Genomic DNA, 21,398 nt, shown 5'->3' on the forward strand with positions numbered 1-21,398 from the left:
AATAAAACTGACCAAGACCTGAAAGTGGAAATATAATTAATAAGAAAAACCCAAACTCAGAGAAGTGTGAAAATGAAAAATTTAGGAACTCAAACAGGAACCATAGAGGCAAGCTTCAGCACCAGAATACAAGAGATGGTAGAGAGAATCTCAGATATTGAAAACATGATAAAAGAAATGGATATATTGGTCAAAGAATATGTTAGAGCTAAAGAAACTCCTAGAACAAAATATCCAGGAAACCTGGGACACTATGAAAAGACCAAATTTAAGAAAAGGAATAGAAGAAGGAGAAGAAACACAACTAAAGGATACAGAAATATCAACAAAATCATGGAAGAAAATTTCCCTGACCTAAAAGAAATGCCCATCAAAGCACAAGAAGCCTACAGAACACCAAACAGACTGGACCAGAAAAGAAGTTCCCTCAGGATATAATAATCAAAACACTAAACATACAGAACAAAGCAAGAATATTAAAAACTACAAGGGAAAAAAGCAAGTAACTCATAAGGGCAGACCTATTAGAATTATACTTGACTTCTCAATGGAGAATCTGAAAGCCAGAAAGGCCTGGACAGATGTTCTACAGAGACTCTTAAGAGACCACAGATGCAAACCTGGACTACTATACCCAGCAAAACTTTCAATTACCATAGATGGAGAAAATAAGACATTTTATGATAAAAACAAATTTAAGCAATATTTATCTACAAATCTATTCCTACCAGAGGTGTTAGAAGGAAAACTCCAATCTAAAGAGGTTAACAACACCAAAAAAAAAAAAAAAATACTGGGAATAAATAATCCCAGACCAGCAAAATCAAGAAGGGAAGTGTGCACCTGCACATAATCACACACACACACATACACACACACCACCACCACCACCACCACCACCACCACCACCACCACCACTAAAATAGCAGGAAACAAAAATCACTGGTCATTGATATCTCTCAATATCAAAGGTCTCGATTCCCCAATGAAAAGACAAAGACTAACAGAATAGATGGGAAAACAGGATCCATCCTGCTGTATCCAAGAAACACACCTCAACACCAAGGATCTAACACCTCAGGGTAAAAAAATGGAAAAAGATATTCCAAGCAAATAAACCTAAGAAGTAATCATTGTAGCTGTCTTAATATCTGACAAAATAGACTTCAAATCAAAACTAATCAGAAGAGCTAGGGAAGGATACTACATACTCATCAAGTGAAAATCCCACCAAGATGGCATTGGAATTCTTAACATCTATGCACCAAACACAAGGGCGCCCAAGTCCATAAAAGAAACACGACTGTATCTTAAATCACATATTGACTCCCACACACTGAGAGTGGGAAACTTCAATACCCTACTCTTACCAATAGACAGGTCATCCAGACAAAAACTAAACAGAGAAATGCTGGAGCTAATGGACGTTGTAAACCAAATGGACATAACAGATATTTATAGAACATTTCTTCCAGACACAAAAGAACTTGTCTTCTTCTCTGCATCTCAGTTTTCTCCAAAATTGTCCACATACTCAGACACTAAGCTAATCTCAACAATACAGGAAAATTGGCATAACTCCCTGCATCCTGTCTGACCACTATGGATTAAAGCTGGAGATCAACAACAGAAATAACAGAAAGATCATGAAAACTGAACAACTCATGACCTAATATGAAATGGGTCAAGAAAGAAATTAAAGACTTTCCAGAACTGAATGAAAATGAATACACAACATACCCAAACTTTATGGGTGTTGCAAGATATCTGATCACACTATGAACCCTGAGATTACCTTATTTACTGGAAAAACCTGCCTCTATGGTGTGGCCCAGCCCTAGTACACACCCTTAATCCAAGAGTTTTCTACTTTTTGTCAACAGGATCAAATAAAATCAATCATAGGTCAAGAGGTGGAGCAAGCAACTAGTTGACAGGAAGTAGCCATAGAGAGTAAGAGGGAGTCAAGAAGACGGATAGAGAGATGCACAAGAAGTAGTAGGAGGGACTTTGAGTTTGGTGGTCCATTTTGGTTTGGGGCATCCAAGGAGGAAGGTCAGCTGGCTGCTTTCTCTGCTTCTCTGAGCTAGCAGGTTTTCACCCCAGCATCTGGCTCTTGAGTCTTTATTGGTAAAATAAAAGGATAGAGGCTTAGTTAAAACAACAATTGTCTTCCTACATGAAGGCAGTTGGGTGGTGGCTATGGAGGCCCAATCAGCAGCTGAGGCAGTGATAAGATCAGGTGCAGCAGCTGTGCCCCAGATATAAAACAACCAATGAGATATAATGAAGGCTGTTCTAAGAGGCATGTTCATAGCACTAAGTAACTACAAAAAAAAAAAACAAAAACTAGAGAGATTCAAAAAAAAAAAACTGGACAGAAATCATGAGGCTGAAAAAAAAAAAAAAGCAGCACACCTTTAAAGTATTTTAAGAAGTGAGAGCAGTACGCTGTTCTTCAGACGGCTGAAACCCTGCCACATGTTGCCCTCTGAAACTGTTCTGACTGCTCCAGAGGCCAGCTTACCTTGTACTCTCGGTTGGCATCAGAGAGTTTCCACTTTCCATTAGGCACTCCCATCCTCTTATATTCCTGAGCAAGGTCAATGACCTCCCAACCCTTCAGTCGTTCGGAATCATTTTGTTTGGGATTATAAGAGAATGCATAGAGATCTTCATATTTTGCTGTAAAACAATAAAAGTCAATATAATGTAATTTATAAGGCACTGGACTACAAATAAAATGATTTCAGGATTTTTTTCCCTCCTTTTTTTTTCTTTAAAATTTTCAAAGAGGTAGCTAAGACATGAATATACCTGAATTTAATATTTTCTAAGTTCCATAAAACAAATGACTATAGCTAAAGGCATATGTATAGACTCAAGATTTAAGTCATAGCAAAAGGTACCTTAAAGGTTAAACCTTCTATTACATGCTTTTCCTTTTTCTTGAATGTAAAATTTTTAAAACAAAAATAGAGACTTCTTACTCATCTTTTTCTCCAAATGCAATGCAAACAAAATACCATAACAAAAAACTAGAAATGGCCAGGTGTAGTCTAAGCCTAAAACCCGAGCATTCACAAGACCAAGGCAGGACTCCAAGTTTGAGACCAGCCTAGGCAACACAGTGAGAACAAATCTAAGAAAGAAAGAGGGATCAAACAATAACTAACAAAACAGAGATGGCAGAGAGAGCAGGAAACTGCATTACACATTGTTTTTAAGTTACTTTAATGTGCATGGGTGTTTTGGCTGCATTTATGTATGGGTAACACTTGTTACTGGTACCTGTTCAGGCCAGAAGAGGGCATTGGATCCTATGAGACTGGAATAATAGATGGTTGTGAACTATTATGTGGGTGCTGGGAACCAAACCAGGTCCTCTGGAAGAGCAGACAGTGCTCTTAACCACTGAATCATCTTCTCCAGCCCCAGAATTACCCATTCTTATAGGTCAGTATAGACCCAAATCAACAAGGACATTAGCTCATAACCATCTTTGCTATATACCTTGGTTCAATCTAGGACAATGGAATGTATCAGGCTCTATGTGCTCCTAGGTCACTCATGTGGACCTCCATCTAAACTGCTCAACTGAAATCCACGCTAACAAGTAATCCAAGTCATGCTGGGGACAGAAGCCTTCAGAGCCCCAGGCCTGGGTAGTTGTAAGATTCATTTTTAGGGCTTCTATCCCTCCCAACCCTCCATCTACTAAGACAGGATTTACTCTTGTCTCTGGTGCATCTACCACCCTAGCCACTGCTGCTAAAGGACCATGACCTTCTATGACTTTCCATTTAGTAATACCTCTTTCATTAACAGAGAAAACCCACATTAAAAAAAAAGAGTGAGGTGCTAAAGAGGGAGGTTGGTCAGTAAAGTGCTTTTATGAAAACAAAAAGACCTGAGTTCAATTCCCAGCATCCAAGTAAAAGACCAGGTGTGGTAGCACATGGTTGTAATCCCAGTGCAAGGGAGATGGAGGCAGGTGGTTCCCTGGGGCTTGCAGCCAGACAGCCTCCCCTAAACTGGCAAGTCCGGGGTTCCAAATGATTGTCTCAAACAACCAAGTGGATGGCTCCTAAGTAAAGGCACTGGACCCTGGCCTCCATCCACACATGCACACATGTGACAGCTCATCCGCACACACACGAACACATACACAATGTGTTACACAATGTGTTACTTCCCTATCAGTTAAGTTTTAAAGTGCTAATATAATCTAAGGTAACTTCAGGCTGTACTATAAAAGTCTCTCCTTACACAGTTCATTCTTACCCTACTCTTACAGTTCAAAGCAGTAGTTTCATTATTTCTAAACCACTGTGCGGGTTCTAGACCACCAAAGGGTTGAGGGGTTGATAGTACATACAACCTAACTATAACGTAAAGGTAAAATAATAGCAACACCTTAAAGCCTGCTGGAAAACCCATCTCAATCAAGTATGTGAGTTTTGCTCTCTAAGAACAACATACCTTGTTTTGACAGTTGAAGCAGAGAGTTATAAATATCATGGCAGTCTCTTTCCCTGGGAACGATGAAATGCACAATCCTGAAGTTCTTGCACTGAATCACAAGTGGGCACCCAGAAGTGGTCAGAGCAAGTTTCTCCACAGAAGCAATATGGTGGTGTAGTATCTACAGCATAAACAAACACGCTCGTCACCAACACACAAAGCACTGATATACGTTCTTCCCCAGAGTACATAAATGTCAATGCTCCAATAAAGTCTCAAATGTTATGTGCTATCATACTTAACACATTTTAATGACTGGATGCCTGAGCCAAGAAGATGTTGTCGTTTTTGTTAGTTTTTTCTATGTCATTATATGCTGGCTGAATGAGGGGCTGGGGTCATAGTTCAGCAGCAGAACATCTACCTGCCTAGCATGCACAAGGTCCTAGTTTCCTTCCCAAGTGCTACAAAAAATTTAATTAATGTTTACTAAGAGTATGAATAAAGAAGTCTCACTATAGAGTATGGCTTGATGGCATTTTGAAAACATAAGATTATCATCCCCATTGCTATTGATATTTTGTTTGCTACTAAGAATTTTTACTCTTTCTCAATACCATTTCTAGCCACTTAAAATATTTAAAGAAAAATTTCTGGAGAATAGCTTTTAGGTTCCTGAATGATTAAAAAGTCAATCACAGAAGAGATCCAGAAGTCCTAAATTAACCTTAAAATGAATCATAAACTGCAGCAACAAACTCCATCCTGCTTAGTAGGGTTTGGTTTTGGTTTTGTTTTTTTTGTATCTGTTTGTTTTCAGTCGAAAAATGAAGGATGGATGACTGCATGTGTGCTATATAATTATGATTATATTATGTTAATAATTATATTAACTGTACCTATTAAACCTAAGGCTGACATGCAAGATTAAACACATATAAGTAATCGAGAAAAGCCTGGAAAAGTCTTAATGAGATAATGCGTCCATGGAAACTGCACAAATGGTTCCTACACAGACAGAGCTCACACTTGGGGAATTAACTCCACTAACGTGCACTGGTGGGCCTAGTGCACAGTTGCTCACAACCATCTAACAGTGCCATCTCCACAGGGAACGAGGGACAATAACCTATAAGATACAGGAATTAGAGATGACATTGTATCATTATTAGGACCCCATTAAGACCCCAAATCATTTTCAGGAGAGTGACAAAGGAGCCTGACATCATGTGAGTGTAAAAGAATGCCTATCTGTACAGTGAGAAAGAGGCCCAAGGTCAGAAAGGCCGCTTCTAGAACCACAATGCTCCCACTACACAGACTCCAGGAGAGACCCATGGGATGCACTACTAAGACCGCAGGAAAGACGAGGAGAGGGGAGCACAGGCATCTCTTTGCTGACCCTCAATGTGCAAGCACCTTACCTTACCTGCTGCGCTCATACATCAACGAAGGCCAACGCTACAAGAGACAACAAGAGCCTGCATACTCTGAGCTGTACCCCGGGGTGTGTGATTCCCTGCCCTGGGAGGCAGAGACAACCTTTCATCTTGGTTCTACTGCCCAGAAAAGGGTAAGAACAGCTAGGACTTACTGAGTTGCTACTTTAACAGATGCTTTGCCTATTTTCTCTTATTTAATATTCACAAGAGTGCTCCATGATGACAGACACTATGCCCTTTTTGTAGAGGTCTTAAGTAGAAACACTGGGTCTGCCATTCCCTTCCCTTCTCTCCTTGCAATAATCCATCTTCACCAAGATATCAAAAATGTCAGGAAGCTGCATTCACTGCCTTCCATTCAAATAGGTGTTTCCAAACGTCCCAATATCTCAACACTCAACACCATGGAAAGCTGTCAGGGTTACCTGGGTAAACTTCTCCCTGCTAAAAGGAGAGGATGCAGAAGAAAGGCCACCCCATTCCCCAGCCTTGGGATGTCTTTTGTCATTTTCAGTCTGACAGTAACCTAGTCACAGCAGGAAGCACCCTGAAAGAGTCACACAGCCTGCAAGCAGCAGAGCCAGCCTTTGAGCCAACACTGCACCACTGCACTGCCTAAGAAGCTCCCTTTATTACTCTGTCCAGACTGGGTGACACTGTCTGCATCACCACATCCCTGGGCTTCAACTTCTGCACCTATGAAATGGGGATCACAAAACCTGAAATCATCAGGGCTGTAAGAAACATGACCAAGGCACTCCCTCTGGAGTATGCCATCCCCTTTCCTACATAGCGTGTAATTTGCATTTTACTTATTCATCATCTGTTTCTCCCAGCAAGAGTATATCTCCATGAGAACTAAAGTTTTATGCTAAGATTGGCTATTATTTCTAAAACACCTAGAATAGTGATATGAAAACACAACAGGTTTTCAGTAAATATCTGCTAAAGGAATGAGAGAATAAGAGAAGAAAAGGCATCAGGTAGTCATGACAACCTTGAAGAACAAGCTGAGAGGATCAGCAATTTTGGATATCAACACATATAAAAAGCTACTGTTAACAAAGAAGTGAGGCCGGGTGGTGGTGGCGCACGCCTTTAATCCCAGTACTTGGGAGCCAGAGGCAGGCAGATCTCTGTGAGTTCAAGGTCAGCCTGGTCTACAGAGTGAGTTCCAAGAAAGGCACAAAGCTACACAGAGAAACCCTGTCTCGGAAAACCAAAAACAAAACAAAACAAAATAAAAAACAAAGAAGTGAGGCAGGTAAAGTGTAGTCGATATGTGAAAAGAGCAGGACAGACATCTGGACAGCAGCCCCCACAGACACAGAAGCTTTCCTCAGGAGAGAGCTGGGTCTAGTGACAAAGGGAATGAAGCAGTCAGTACATGGTATCAAATAAGCAGGATGTCACACCATACCCCATAGTCTCTCCCAGATGGACAATAAGACTTGAAATCTTCAGAAGAAGAAACCACAGAAGCAGCTTCCTTACACTCACACACAGGGAGGCTTCCTAAGTGTACTACAGAAGAACAAAAGCACAGAAGAAAAAAACTGAAAAACCTATGTTAAAAATATAAACTTTATTAAAAGACACGTACACAAAAGACTAGCTATAACTGGGAAAAGCCAATGACGACACACACTCTCATAAAGCATCAAAACGCAGAACTCAGAAATCAGAAGACAGGGCTGGGCATGAACTCAGTGGTGGAATGTTTGCCTTGCACAGTCAAAACCCTTCTCTAGCACAAAAAATTAAAATCATTTTAAAAGTCAATAATAGAAATAAAAAGGATAGGTAATCTAATAGAAAACTTAAGAGCCAAAACATCTGCAGGGATGACATCTCTGGACTCAGCAAGTTGACATGGCAGTTGCTCCTCTGAATTAGATAGGCAGGGGTCTTTAAGGTGACAATGTCAGTGTTGCTGAGGACACAGGAAACCTAACACTCCACTGAGAGGAATCATCTGAAACAGCCATTATGAAGGAACAATATGAAAGTTTAAACGTGCACTTCTACAGGTTAATGTCCAAAAGAAACCCCAGCACGTATATAGAAAGAAATGATACACACAAGATTTTGCAGAGTTGACCCTTCAACATCACAGGACTGGGGGCATCAACAAGGTAAAAACCCAAGCTTAACTTTGGCTCCCCCAACTTCACTGCTAATAATCTGACTACATGTACTTCCAGTAATATAGCCATTAACATATTTTATGTTACACATTAGACACATGTAAATACATGAGGTCCCTGGGCCATCACGTTTTACTGCACTATGCAATTTCTGGGAGAAATAAGCACCATCTGCTCATGATTTGATGGTCAGCAGCCCACAGCATTTGAAGCAGATTCTTGCCATAGTTGAACTTGCTGCACTAGTAACAGAAGTGGCTACAAAATCATTTCACTAACATACTACTATGCAGTATGGTAACTCCGAATGGTACCCTCTACACCTTGTGTCTATATGTGTAAATTTGGATAAATCTGTGTAACAGATTTTCATTTATAACAGTAAATGAAAAAAAATGACCATATGTTTAATGCATCCATGACATATAACTTTTTCTTAATTTATAAACTATTCCTATACCACATGACTTACCTGTATTATTTTTTTGTTCAAACTGTAATCTAAAAGACTAACAAACAGGAGAAGAAAGAAGAGCTGGAGAAACGGCTCAGCAGTTAAGAGCACCTAGTGCTCCTGCAGAGACCCTTGCTCCTGCTCCTGCTCCTGCAGAGACCCTTGCTCCTGCTCCTGCTCCTGCAGAGACCCTTGCTCCTGCTCCTGCTCCTGCAGAGACCCTTGCTCCTGCTCCTGCAGAGACCCTTGCTCCTGCTCCTGCTCCTGCAGAGACCCTTGCTCCTGCTCCTGCTCCTGCAGAGACCCTTGCTCCTGCTCCTGCTCCTGCAGAGACCCTGAGTTTAGTTCCCAGCACCTACGGCAAGGAGCTCACAACCACCTGTAACTCCAGTTCCAGAGAGCTAATGCCCTTTTCTGTACTCTATGGGCACCTGAATTCATACATGCACATAACCCTACACAGAAATATACACATACACATAAGAATAAATCTTAAAACCAAAAAAGAAAAAACTCAGCATATGCGTGGACCTACACAGTTCAAACCTAACATGTTGTTGAAGCATCCACTGAATTCTATCTGCATATGTACACTTTAAAATGTACTTAAAAGTATGCCTGCAATGCATATTTGGACGGACACACACACACAACACACACACACACACACACGTAATATTTACATAAATATACTGCAATGTTTAAAGTTACAAAAAAGAAACCTCCTAATTATAATTTGACATTAAAATGTTATGGAATATACTATACAATCCATATGGTTGTTAACATGCACAAACATTACCTAGACTTTTAAAAAACGAAAGGAACAAAAAGGCATTTTCTAAGTTTTTACACAGGTTTAAAAGGTCTAATAATTCCATATTACAAATGATATTAATGACCCATAGAAGGCAGGCAGAAGTCACTTGAAAACAGAAAAAATGTGATTGATCTGTGAGTAGTTACACATGCCTATAATCCTAGCTCTCCAGAAGATGACAGCCAGCCAGCTGCAAGACCCTATTCAAAATAAAAAACAAAAACAAAGCTAATAAAAAAATTTGGTAGAGATAAATAAGCAGTGATTAAACAATCAGTCCATTGTTATTGCTACTGAAGATAGTCCTGCTATGGTCTTACCCAGGTTTCTTTTTGCTGAGCGTCAATAAATAATAGATGTGTGGCCGTAAGATACAGTGTTCCCGTCAGTGACTTGTTGTTGGTACTAAACCGGTCAAGTAACTTTACTTGTTCAACCTAAGAAAGAAAAAGATGTTATTTTGCATTTCAAATGTAGTTATTTTCATTTCTGTTGCTGTGGTAAAACACTGACCAAATGCAACACATGGGGAGGAATAGGTTTATTTGGCTTACACTTTCAGGTCAAAGGCCATCACTGAAGAAAGTCAGGGCAGAAACCTGAAGCAGAAACCATGGAGGAAGCCTGCTCGATTGCTCATGGGCTCAGGTTTAGCTGGCTTGCTTACACAGCTCAATACCACCTGCCCAAGGAATGGTGCTGCCCACAGCGTGCTGGGCCCCCTACATCAATTAACAATCAAGACTCACAGACGCGTCCACAGACCAGTCTAACGTAGGCAATTCCTCAATTGAGGCCCTTCCTCTCAGAGGACCCTGCACTGTGTTCGGTGGGTAATTAAGGCTAACCAGGGCAGTAGTTGATGGACTCTAGTGGGCCTGAGCATGGCAAACATGGCTCTGGCCGGTCTTGCCCTTCCCCCATTCCCTCTGCCTTGCTAAACCAGTAGATTACATCCCTAAAGCTAGCCACCAAGTCTAGTCCCTTATTTGGCCACTTCCTCCTCCTGAGACTGACCACCAAGGTCAAATTATCAAAGTACTGAAGTCCAGCAATCAAAAGCCCCCTTTGACTACCTTAATTAACATGCCCAATTAAAATTAACTAACTCATACTAACACAGAGTTTCCCCCTTTATCTTTATAAACTGCCATTTGCCTATGGGTCCTGTCTGTCTCCTCTCTGTCCAGAGGCAGTCCTTTGTCCCTCCAGGACAAATATCCCTCCCTACCCTCTCTCCCTTGTTCCCTCCTCCTTCTCCCTAGTCCTACATCTCCTGTCTTTGTCTCTTACTCCCTGCCCTCTGACCTCTGAGGCAAATAAATCTCCTTTGTACTAAGAACTTGGTCTTGGGGTGTCTTGTGCCAACTTTGAGGTCCTTTCAGGTATCTAAATAAAAATCCCAGGAAACACATTCGTCATTATGGTGTTTCCCTTTTTTGTCCCAAAGAAGATGCTTAATATTCAGGGTAAAATTTCATCTATCTCTTAGAGGAACACAAGTAGTCACAAGTAACACAGATATTATTTAGATGCCAATATAACCTAGGGAAGATTGTAAGAAACACCAACACTCATGTACAAGTAGTGCAGTATGTGTGAGCAAGGTACTTTTCACATCTAAGAGCCCACTTTACTGTATGTGCTGCCAAAGAGAGCACCTAGTTGTGCAGCAGTTTCCTCCAAGATCGAAACATCCCCATCCTCCTTAATCAGGAAGGTAAACAACTCAAAAGAACTTCAGGAAGTCCCTAAAACCAACCAGACTCACTAGATGCCCCCTTTCCAGAGTAGGCAATAAAGCTGCTGAGAGTCATTCTCAGACAAGCCAAGCTGCAAAGACAACTCTGAGACCACACCCTCTGCCTGGAAGAAGTAGAGACTAGAAACCAGCTGAGCTGCCTTGAAAAGGTTTAGTGCAACCAAACCACTTAGAAGGGACGCTCTCAGCTGGGCAGCGGTGGCACAAGCCTTTAATCCCAGCACTCGGAGGCAGAAACAGGTGGATCTCTGTGAGCTCGAGGCCAACCTGGTCTACAGAGCATCTATAGAGCAAGTTCCAGGACAGCCAAGGCCACACACTTTGGTCTGTTGTGGGCTCCCTATCTGAGGTGAGCAGAGATATGTGTAGTGTCTCCCCAAAAGAAGTTTTGCCACATAACACTATCCAATTTTATCTTAAGTGGAAAATCAAGTAATCATATAAAGTTCTAGAAGTATACGACTGGGGAAATTAAATCAGGAAACCACTGTTTGCAAGCTCCAGCTTATGCTCTATATTTCTCTCACCGCTGCATCAAACATGGCTGCTGTGCAGCCAGCTCTGGCTCTTGCTCTACTACAAAGCTCTCTTCCACTCAGTCCAGTGACCAGCCTTCTCCTAGACTCACTGATGCCCCACCTCTAAAGGTAACTCTTACTTATTTAGAAAGCCAATTTGTTACATATGTCACCTTGTCTCTTTGCTAAGCTCCCTGACACAAACTGTCCTAAGTTGCATTGGCCTCCTATAGTGTCCAGGATGCCAATGATGTCCACATTACGGAAGTATAACAGTATTCATGTCTATTAATACTGGTGTGTATACACACACACACACACACACACACACACACACACAAATACAGCTGCAACAAGAGAGCAGAGTGGGACTGGGACTAGTCAGAGCTTTAAAATTTGACGTCATTCATCTTATAGGACAAACACGTAAAATAGGTGCTACCAACATGTTTAATGTACAGCACAAGAGGTTGTGTACAATTCTTTACATTGTGTAGATCTTCAAACCAGACAGCTTACCATTAGATCATTAATTCTATACTTTCCTGACATATTTACTTACCTCTTGCCAGCTAAAGAACAAAAACTCCCCTTATGAAATGAATAATCAATAGTCACCACTTAAAAGGCTGATCATCTCACTCTTCTTCCCTCTCTATAATTTACTTCCACAGAGGATTCTCACTTACAATATCACAGTTCAAATAAGTTAAAACTTAAATGTAATTAAAAATATTTAATACAAGACTTTATTTACATGGTAAAGACAATAAATTAAGTATGGATACCTCCCATTGGAAACTCAAGAGATATGGTCTACCACAACTCAGGTCTGATAATGGATTTGACATATAACAAGTGATCATTTTACATTGACTGTCAAGAACATAGGAAAGCCAGGTGTGGTGGTGCATTCGAGAGGCTGAGGAAGGAAGAATGGGGGATGGAGGACTGCGTGGGGGTAGGGGTGGAGGATGGGGGGTAAGGTAGGGGTGGTGGTGGTGGTAGTAGGGAAAGCTTTCTGTTCCATGAAGATTTCTCTTCAAGGTCAACATTTCTTTCATTGTCTAGGGCCATTTCTTCCTCAAGTAAAAATATGGCTTCATTTTCTCACACTGAAAACTAAAACTTCAATTTATATGTCTTTAAAGACAAACAGGACCAACAATTGTCCATTCCTCTCCAAGTGTCGCTGAAAAGGGTCAAAGCCAACAACAGAGACCAGACCCCGACTAGCTCTCTCTTACCTTAGTTCCTTTAATAAGAGCAGTAGTGAACATGTGTGGAGCTAAGGGTTTTGGGAAAGTATTAACACCACTGAAGAGAGAGATCAATGACTTAGAATACTTCAAAGAGCTCCTGGGAGAAAATAAAAAAGGGTTTTAAAGGGTGTGGCTATGAACAAACAGGAAGTCTGTTTTAAAAGGAAGTCCAAGCGAAGCTAAAGACAAATGCTTCCCTAACTCCAGCCTTAAACTGTGGCTTTTTTCTTTCCCATATAGTACAATTACTTGCAAAGCTTGTATGTAAGGGAGACAATCTCACAGTTTTCATTCCGGTTTTAACTATTGGTCTCTCAGAGCTCTGCATTCCCAGTACAGACTAATACATCCTATGTTGTGCTGGTCTCCTGCAGTGCCCGAGGCAGGGGAGTGAGCATTTAGCCTGGCCTTATGCTGTCTGCACTTAAACATCTTAAGAGCCATGACTTGCTGATTTCCCCACCCCCTCACAAACACAACTCTAACTCTGCATTTCACACGTGACTTAGGTTATGCCATCCACATGGAGTTGCCAGCACTGGACATCATCCTACTGTCTTCCTTCCTGACTCATCCACTCACCCCCCTCAAGCTCCGCTCCTTCCACCACGGTTAGAGGACAACAGAGCTAAGATCAAAGCCAGTTCCAGTGTCCGTCTCTCCCACTAAAAACTGGTCCATACCTCAGGGCAGTCACTGGCTCCCGTTTTCTTTCTGAGTCCCTCCAGATGCTAGAATAGTGTTTAAGACAATGGATGTTTAGTGATCTCAGATGAACTGTCATGGAGAACTTACTTCTCATAAGGAGAATGCCCACAGTATAGCAGTGAGCCCATGCTGAAATCATTCAAGGGATTTATAAAATGGGACTGACTCTTCTTTGTCTCATTATTCTGTTATCTCCCCCTGCTGCCTTCACCATCTACAGCAGCTGACCAGTAAACATTCATTCAGTAATCCATGCATGTGCCATAAATTAAAAACATGTAGAGAAACTACTAGAAAACAGTTACTGTTGACCTTGCTCTACCATCTGTCCATCCATCCATGTACCCATTTACTTTGCTAATACAATTCTTACTGGTAATTTCAGTTCTGTCCCCAGTTCATTACCCAATCAGGGACAAATCCCCCCTTCTTAGAGTAGTCTAGAATTTTCTACAAGGTTTTCTCAGAGCACTATAAAGAACTATAGGTTCTTATGGGTCTACAGACATTCTGTGGAGAACTAGCTGTGGAAAAGGAAGAGGACAGTATGCTGATGTGTACACGGTGGACAGTAAGTGAGGGCATTGACTCTTCGGTCCTGTGTCCTCAGCTGCTAGGACATCTGGCAGCATAAATGATCAGCAAAGCAATTGCGGACTTCTTAAAAGGGAAAAAGAATATTCTCGGGTCATAAATCCAGTGGGAACTTTTCAGTTCTATCTCACTTAGCTCTTCTACAATGTTGAGCACAGAACTTCCTATCTCAGAGTGAAAGCAAAGATTTATAAAGGTGGCTAACGGCTCCATGGGTGAAGGCACTTGCTGCCACACCTAATGACCTGAGTTCAATTCCCAGGACTCATGGTAGAAGAGACACCTCCTGTAAGTTGTACTCTGACCTGTACACACACACTGTAGTGCTCATGTCTCTCTCTCTCTCACACACACACACACACACACACACACACACACACACACACATACACTTCAAAAAGTTAAAAAGATTTTACAGTGGCCTTCAAACATTTGCAATAACTTGCCCTCTACCAATTTTAATATTCTATAGAAACCTCCTTCACCCGCTCTGCTCTGGCTTTCTCACTAGTTCTTAGCGACAAGGCCGACAAAGGGGAATGTTTTTGCCTCTGTGGCCCACCCCTCCCCCACTTCCGATTTGTGTCGTCCCTCCGACAGCACCCTGGTAATCTCCAGGGTCCCTGCTGGCTTCACTGCTCTCCCAGCATTGACCGTCTGACGACAAAGTGTAGCCCCGATCCCTCAGCTCTGCTTATGGTTGTCTTTCCTGATTCGCAATACCTTTTCTCAGCAGTTTTCAGCTGTCTAGCTCACTGCCGGCTGCCTGGTTTCCTACTGTGGAGAACAGTGCCTGGCCAGAGCAAAAGACAGCGGGGCACAATGGGCACAGAGGAGGGAATTAGGGATTAGGAATCTGCCTCACAGCTCTTCCACCTCAGCACCCTGACTTCTGCATGCACCTTCCTGCAGGTCCCTGGGCTCTAACATGCCTTCTCTTTTCTGTGGAGTCTCAAAGTATCCTCTTACATAAACTCTCAATGATTACCTAGACATGCGCACCTGCTTCTCTCCCTCAACCTTTCCCCTAGCTAAACAGCCTCACGATGAACTGATCACTATACAAAACCTTCCCGCCTAGTTGCCCTCATCTATCTCCACTCCTACCCACGCTGGCCTGCCTCCACACTCTAACCTCTTCACTAGATAACTCTTCACTAGATAACTATTCTGCTAGGCGGGAGAGTGTGGTAGTGAGAGAGAGGCTTCTTATCAGAAAGCCCTGGATCTCAGAATCCAGCTCCTATTAGCAACCAGTGAGCCAATAATTAATTCTCAGTCTGCTGAGACAGGTGAGTTAATCTTGACAAACTGCAGGTTTCTCACCTGTGACATGGGACAAAATGGTGTCCTGCTCGGGGCAAGTATTCAAGTATGTCTCAAAATCTAAGACCTCAGGGGCTGAAGAACTGGCTCGGTGGTTAAGGCACTTGTTCCCCCTACAGAGAACCTAGGGTTTGGTTCCCAGCATTCACATGATGGCCCACACTCATCCCTAACTCCGGTTCCAGGGCATGACCTGTGTGGGCACCAAGGCATGCATGTGGAACATATACATCCATGCAGGCAAAGCACTCATACACATAAAACTCAATCTCTAAACACAAAACTGGGGGCTAGGGAGATGGGTCACTGGTTAAGGGCATTTGCTGTTCTTATAGATGACCCAGGGTCAGTGCCCGGCACCCACATGGCATTTCACAACCATCAGTAACTCCAGGTCCAGAGAATCCAACCCTCTTCTGGCCTCCTTAGGCACCAAACACACATATGGTGCACAAACATACAGGCAGGCAAAACACTCACACATAAAACAAATAAATCTACTGAAAACTAAAACTAAAAAACAAAACAAAATGCAAACCCTTAAAGTCTCAAGGCTGGGAGACAGCTAGTGGGTAAGGGCATTAGTTCTGCAAACGCAAGCACCTCAGTTTGAATCCCCAGCACACATGTAAAAAGCTGGGCAGTCCCATGTGCCTGTGGCCCCGATTTGGGGAGCGAAGACAGGAGACCTTAGAAGCTCGGCCAGCCTGTCTGGAAGGTTGAGCATCTGGTTCAGTGAGACACGGTGTCAAGGCAAACGTGATAAAAATAGGATGACATACCTAACACTGAATTTTGGAGCCAGAAAGTTATCTAATTAGTACTCAGCCAAAAATCGAATCTCTAATAGCAGACCACAAAGCAAATAATAGTCCTAAATGATACAAAAACAAGAATATAAAACTATTACTTATGATAAATTTGAAGAACCTTTTAGCTTTTATTTTCTAAACAAACACCAATTTAACAATTTTATTGAAACTATTCTGCTGTGGGATGGTCTGTATGTCAAGTGTGTTGCTGATTGGTCAATAAATAAATCACTGATTGGCCAGTGGCCAGGCAGGATGTATAGGCAGGACGAGGAGAATAAAGCTGGGAAGTGGAAGGCTGAGAGAGAGACACTACCAGCCGCCATAATAACAAACAGCATGTGAAGATACCGGTAAGCCACGAGCCACGTGGCAAGGTATAGATTTATAGAAATGGATTAATTTAAGCTTTAAGTAAAGTTAGCAAGAAGCCTGCCACGGCCATACAGTTTGTAACCAATATAAGTCTCTGTGTTTACTTGGTCGGGTCTGAGCGGCTGTGGGACTGGCAGGTGAGAGAGATTTGTCCTGACTGTGGGCCAGGCAGGAAAACTCTAGCTACACTATTCATGCTGGGAAAAGCACACCTAGCTTTTGAAGTTAAGACATTAGTTTAAATTCTAACTGCCGCCACATGTGGTTAACCTGGCAGGTTGTTCAAACTCACCAATGTCTTCCTCGTCTATAATGGAGATTCTAAAACCACTGCTGGGAATAATTTCAAATCAGTTATTGTTCTAGATCCATTTCTGTGACTGTGATAAAATACTCTGACATAAAGCAAGGATTTATTCAGCTTAAAATGCCAGGTCACAACCCACCATTGTGGGGAAAGTCCCAGCAGCAGAGGCTTGAGAGTCAAGAGCAGGAGAAAATAAACGCATGAATGTGTCCCCTTACTTCCTCTACTTTTATATATTCAGGACCCAGACCCAAAAAAATGCTGCTGCCCACATCAGGCTGGACCTTCCTACCCCAATGAAAAAAATTAAGAAAAACATTAAGAAATTAATTTTAAAAATCAATTAGGAAAAAAAAAAAACCCTTACAAGCATGTTCCCAGGCCAGCATGATCCAGGCAGTCCCTCACTGGGACTCCTTTCCCACGTGATTCTACACTGTGGCAAGTTGATAATTAAAAGAAACCCTCACAATCACAATATCTAATGAATTAACATGTGTGAAATGTGAACATTGTGAAATTATGACACTATTACAGAACTGTGTCCACTGATATAATTGCCAACAGAAGGTAACTATTACTTATCAAAAACAGCTGTTAAACAGCATAAAAAAATCACCAAACAGTCACACAGCATTCTAGCCAATTAAAAACTGTTTATTACTTTTACTTGGGGGGTGGTAGGCAAGCACAGGCCAAGAACCTGTGTGGAGGTCAAAGGCCCCTTTCAGGAATTAGTGGGTGCCACCACATGGGTTCTGGAGAACCAATGCCGGGTTTGGCAGTAGGTGCCTTTACCCAGTGAGCCATCTTAACAGCCCTACAGACAATTATTGATCATACTAACTAAACTACACAGAGTTTAAAACAGCAATCTATTTCTGGTTTGGAAATACAATTTTTTTTTTTGCAGCAAATTAAATATGTCTAGATGAAGACTACACATAACAAAGACTGGCACGTTCAAAGCCATTGCGTAAGAACATGCTCTTTTTCCAAACAATGACTTAAGGAAACGGCACCGTCTACATGATAATTATCAGGATACATCGTGAGGTTCGTGTTGATCTTGCTGTGGTCTGCCCAGTGTCAGTCAAGTGTGTACACACTAATACCTAACAAACCTCTGTTCCACTGTAGTCGACATTTAAGATTATTCCAGAGAAGTGAGTGGATGCTACAACCAACACACAGAGTAACAAAGGAGCTCCCCTAAGAAGCAACTTCAGTAGGAAACCAGCTGGAAAGCTCTTAACCTTTAAAAAGACCCAAAGAAACCTTACCTCAACACCCGCAAAAAGCAGCCTTACCTAACACTGGCATGGGCCCACCATGAAAAGTCAGGCTTAATCAAGAACAGTCTTCAAGGTCATAGAAGCTACAGTTATACTGCCCCCCCCCTGCACCCCTCCCATGCTGCAGCAAAGCCAGAGATACTTATCAATTAATCAAAAATTGAAGGAGGGGTTCAATTTATGTTCACATCGGTGCTCACTCTCACCATTCACTTAGGGATAGGGTGTGTTTTGCTCACTGGATTCAGTTTGCTTTCACTGGTGTGTGTGTGTGTGTGTGTGTGTGTGTGTGTGTGTGTGTGTGTGTGTGTGTGATTCACAGCAGCAAGCAAATGAGAGCTGCACTGAGGTTCAAAGAGTAAAAGGCAGTTTCTGATCCAACAGCTGCTCGGGCCCTGTGGCCAGGTCAAGAACTGGCTCTCCAGCCCACTGTTCTCTTCCCTGCCTTCCACTGGAATCTAATCACCCTCCCATTTTCAAATTTTAAATGTCAGCAACTCAAACTTCTCAATTATTTTATTTTCCTTCTCGTTAAAGAAAAAAAAAGTCTTGGAAAAGGAGTTGGATTCTCAGCATCTCCAAGTTTACTACAAATAGGTTAGGCAAACTCCAAATTCCACGTTATGTTATCCATAACGTAAAGGGCTGTGAAACGTTTTAAAGAACAATAAAGGAAATTCAGCTTGTTCCTAAATGACCTGTAACTTTAAGATCTTTAGGACAGGTAGCAAGTGACTGTTACAGCTTTGGTAAAGCCAGGAGAATTGTTTTTCCCATCTTAAAATGATATTCAAACCCATCGATCTCCATTTTCTGTTTTGTTCCCTTTTGAAGCTGAAGTTGTTGGCTAACGCACTGTGTGTGGGTAACAGTCGGTGTCATATCAGTTTTTAAACTTCCAAAAATTAAAAAAAAAAATCGTTCATTCTCTAAGTCCCTTTCACACAGAAAAATAAAGCACGGACTTGACACGCTCAGTTATGGGGAAATTCCACGGACCTTTTACAATATGACATAGCCTTTCCCCTTCTGCATAACTGCTGTCAAGCTGGCTCCCCACACTTAGGACAATGCCTAAAGTTGGAAGCACAGAAGTGGCAGGTCGAAGCGGCTGGAGGACTAGAAAAGTGAGCGGGCTCGGATGCTCTAACATTAGCACCCCGAATCTGCGGGCGGGGCACGTAAGCCAAAGCAAGACTAGTTCACTCCGCACAGTACTAGTACTGATGATGCGGGCGGGACCCACCCGGCTGCGGGCGAGCCAGGCGGCGATCGGCCGAAAGCCCCCAAAGTAAAAAGCAGCCCCCATCTTGCCCAAGAACGCGGAGCTCGCTGGGCTGCCACCGTTTGTCGACTCCCCAAGCACCTCCTGCCAAGGCGCCTGCGCCGTCCTCACGGCCTCCGCACCCCCTAAACTGCCGGCTCGCAGCTGAGGCCCCGCACCCCCAAACTGCCCGCCCGCCTCTGCCGGATGGACCCCGGAAGCCGCGAGGATCTCCCGCCGACTACCTTGGTCGTCCGGATGTGCTCCATCACGGGGCGACGCCCGCAGGCAGCTGGCCTCAGGAGCGCACCATCGGGAAGAGAGAAACGGGGCGGTGACAGCCACCAGCAGGAACTCCCTCAACCCGCCAGCGTCAGCCAGCCCGCCGGCGGCGACCACTGCGCAGGCGTCGTCCGCGAGCGCTGTCGCCTAGAAACACTTCCGCAAACCCCAACCACCGAGGGGATCCTGGCTGAGAGCAGAGCGTCTCCAACCGAGCTTGGCGCTGGCAGGGTCGCACCATGGCCAGATTGTAGAGCGCCCTCCCTGGTGGAGGACTGGCATTGCCGAGGCCGACCAGGCCGACCCCTGTTCAGCCAGTCAAGGACCAACAAAGCAGGGCTTCTGAGGCACTAGAAGACATTTTTCTAGGTTTGAAGATAAGTCCCGGCCAAAAGGAATTTGTCCGTGAGGGAGAGACAGGAGGTTTCTGAACTCCATTACCATGCCAGCTTAAATCACATTTAGAAGCCCATGGGGCACTGGGCTGCTGTAATGAACTATTAAAATCTACTATGATTATTAGTATTAAATCCGAGTACATTTTATATGATCTTTGGTGCCAAGTGTCAGGATATAACTCTTACAGGTTTGTAGATATGGCTACGCTTTGATTTAAGATGCTACGTGAATGGCTTTTCTTTCTTTCTTTCTTTCTTTCTTTCTTTCTTTTTTTACTTGAAAGACATTTTTTCAGGGCTAGAGAGATAGTTTATCAGTTAAGTTTGTACTGGAAACTTTCCTGATGTTTGTTTTCCCCCAAATAAGTGAAGATGGCTGGGGATGGACAGTTTGACTTCCTAACTAATAGCTGTAGCCCTTTGCTCCTCTGGCTGCCTTCTGCAAAAGGCTCTTGAATTAAACCAACGCTTTTTGTTTGTTTGTTTTGTTTTGTTTTCTTGAGACAGGGTTTCTGTGTGTAGCCTTGCGCCTTTTCCTGGATCTCGCTCTGTAGACCAGGCTGGCCTCGAACTCACAAAGATCCACCTGCCTCTGCCTCCCGAGTGCTGGGATTAAAGGCGTGCGCCGCCACCACCACCCGGCTAAACCAATGCTTTTAAAACTGTGCATGGCATCGGGGTTGGGGGGCAGAACCTGACCAAAACTTTAAAAACTGAATGTACAGTCACTCTCAAGGATACAGCCTGTTTCTGACTTGACTTCTCTTCAGCTTTGGTTCTCGACACTCTCCATGTATACCTTGTCTGTTCATGCTAGTTAAGTGTGTCAGCTCAGGTTTCATCTACTCTAGTCATGTATGAATTGCAGTGTTTTTACAGTTTGTACAAAATGTTCTACGCTTTGAGAAACAGTGGTTTAATTACAGAAAGCAAAACTTTTCCTTTTTTCCTGTTATCATTCCTTAGCATTCCTTCAAATTAGTGTATCTTTTGGTTTGAGCTGTATATCCATCTCTGCTTTAGTCATTAATAAGTATTTAAGATGCATGTGTACAAAAGAATTGTTTTTAAAAACAAATTTATGGTCTGGTGTGTGGAGGCATGCCTTTAATCCCAGCACTCCAGAGGCAGAGGCAGGCTGTTCTCTTTAGGTTTCAGACCACCTGGA

At 42.8% G+C, this 21,398-nt stretch overlaps 1 protein-coding gene across 2 annotated transcripts in view; it reads right to left on the bottom strand.

Annotated features, from left to right (window-relative positions):
* Mtmr6 (myotubularin related protein 6) overlaps positions 1-19,965 on the bottom strand; it is a 40,947-nt gene extending 20,982 nt beyond the window's left edge. For both annotated transcript variants that reach the window (XM_059273538.1, XM_059273537.1), the window contains exons 1-4: positions 19,796-19,965; positions 9,648-9,764; positions 4,483-4,645; positions 2,528-2,685 (exon numbers count right to left, since the gene is read on the bottom strand). In XM_059273538.1, coding sequence (XP_059129521.1) covers positions 2,528-2,685; positions 4,483-4,645; positions 9,648-9,764; positions 19,796-19,819 — 462 coding nt within the window. In that variant the 5' untranslated portion in view covers positions 19,820-19,965. The remainder of the gene's footprint in view (positions 1-2,527; positions 2,686-4,482; positions 4,646-9,647; positions 9,765-19,795) is intronic.
* Between the last annotated feature and the right edge of the window lie 1,433 nt (positions 19,966-21,398).

The sequence above is a fragment of the Peromyscus eremicus genome, chromosome 9 (genome assembly GCF_949786415.1).
Source record: "Peromyscus eremicus chromosome 9, PerEre_H2_v1, whole genome shotgun sequence".
Lineage (NCBI taxonomy): Eukaryota > Metazoa > Chordata > Mammalia > Rodentia > Cricetidae > Peromyscus > Peromyscus eremicus.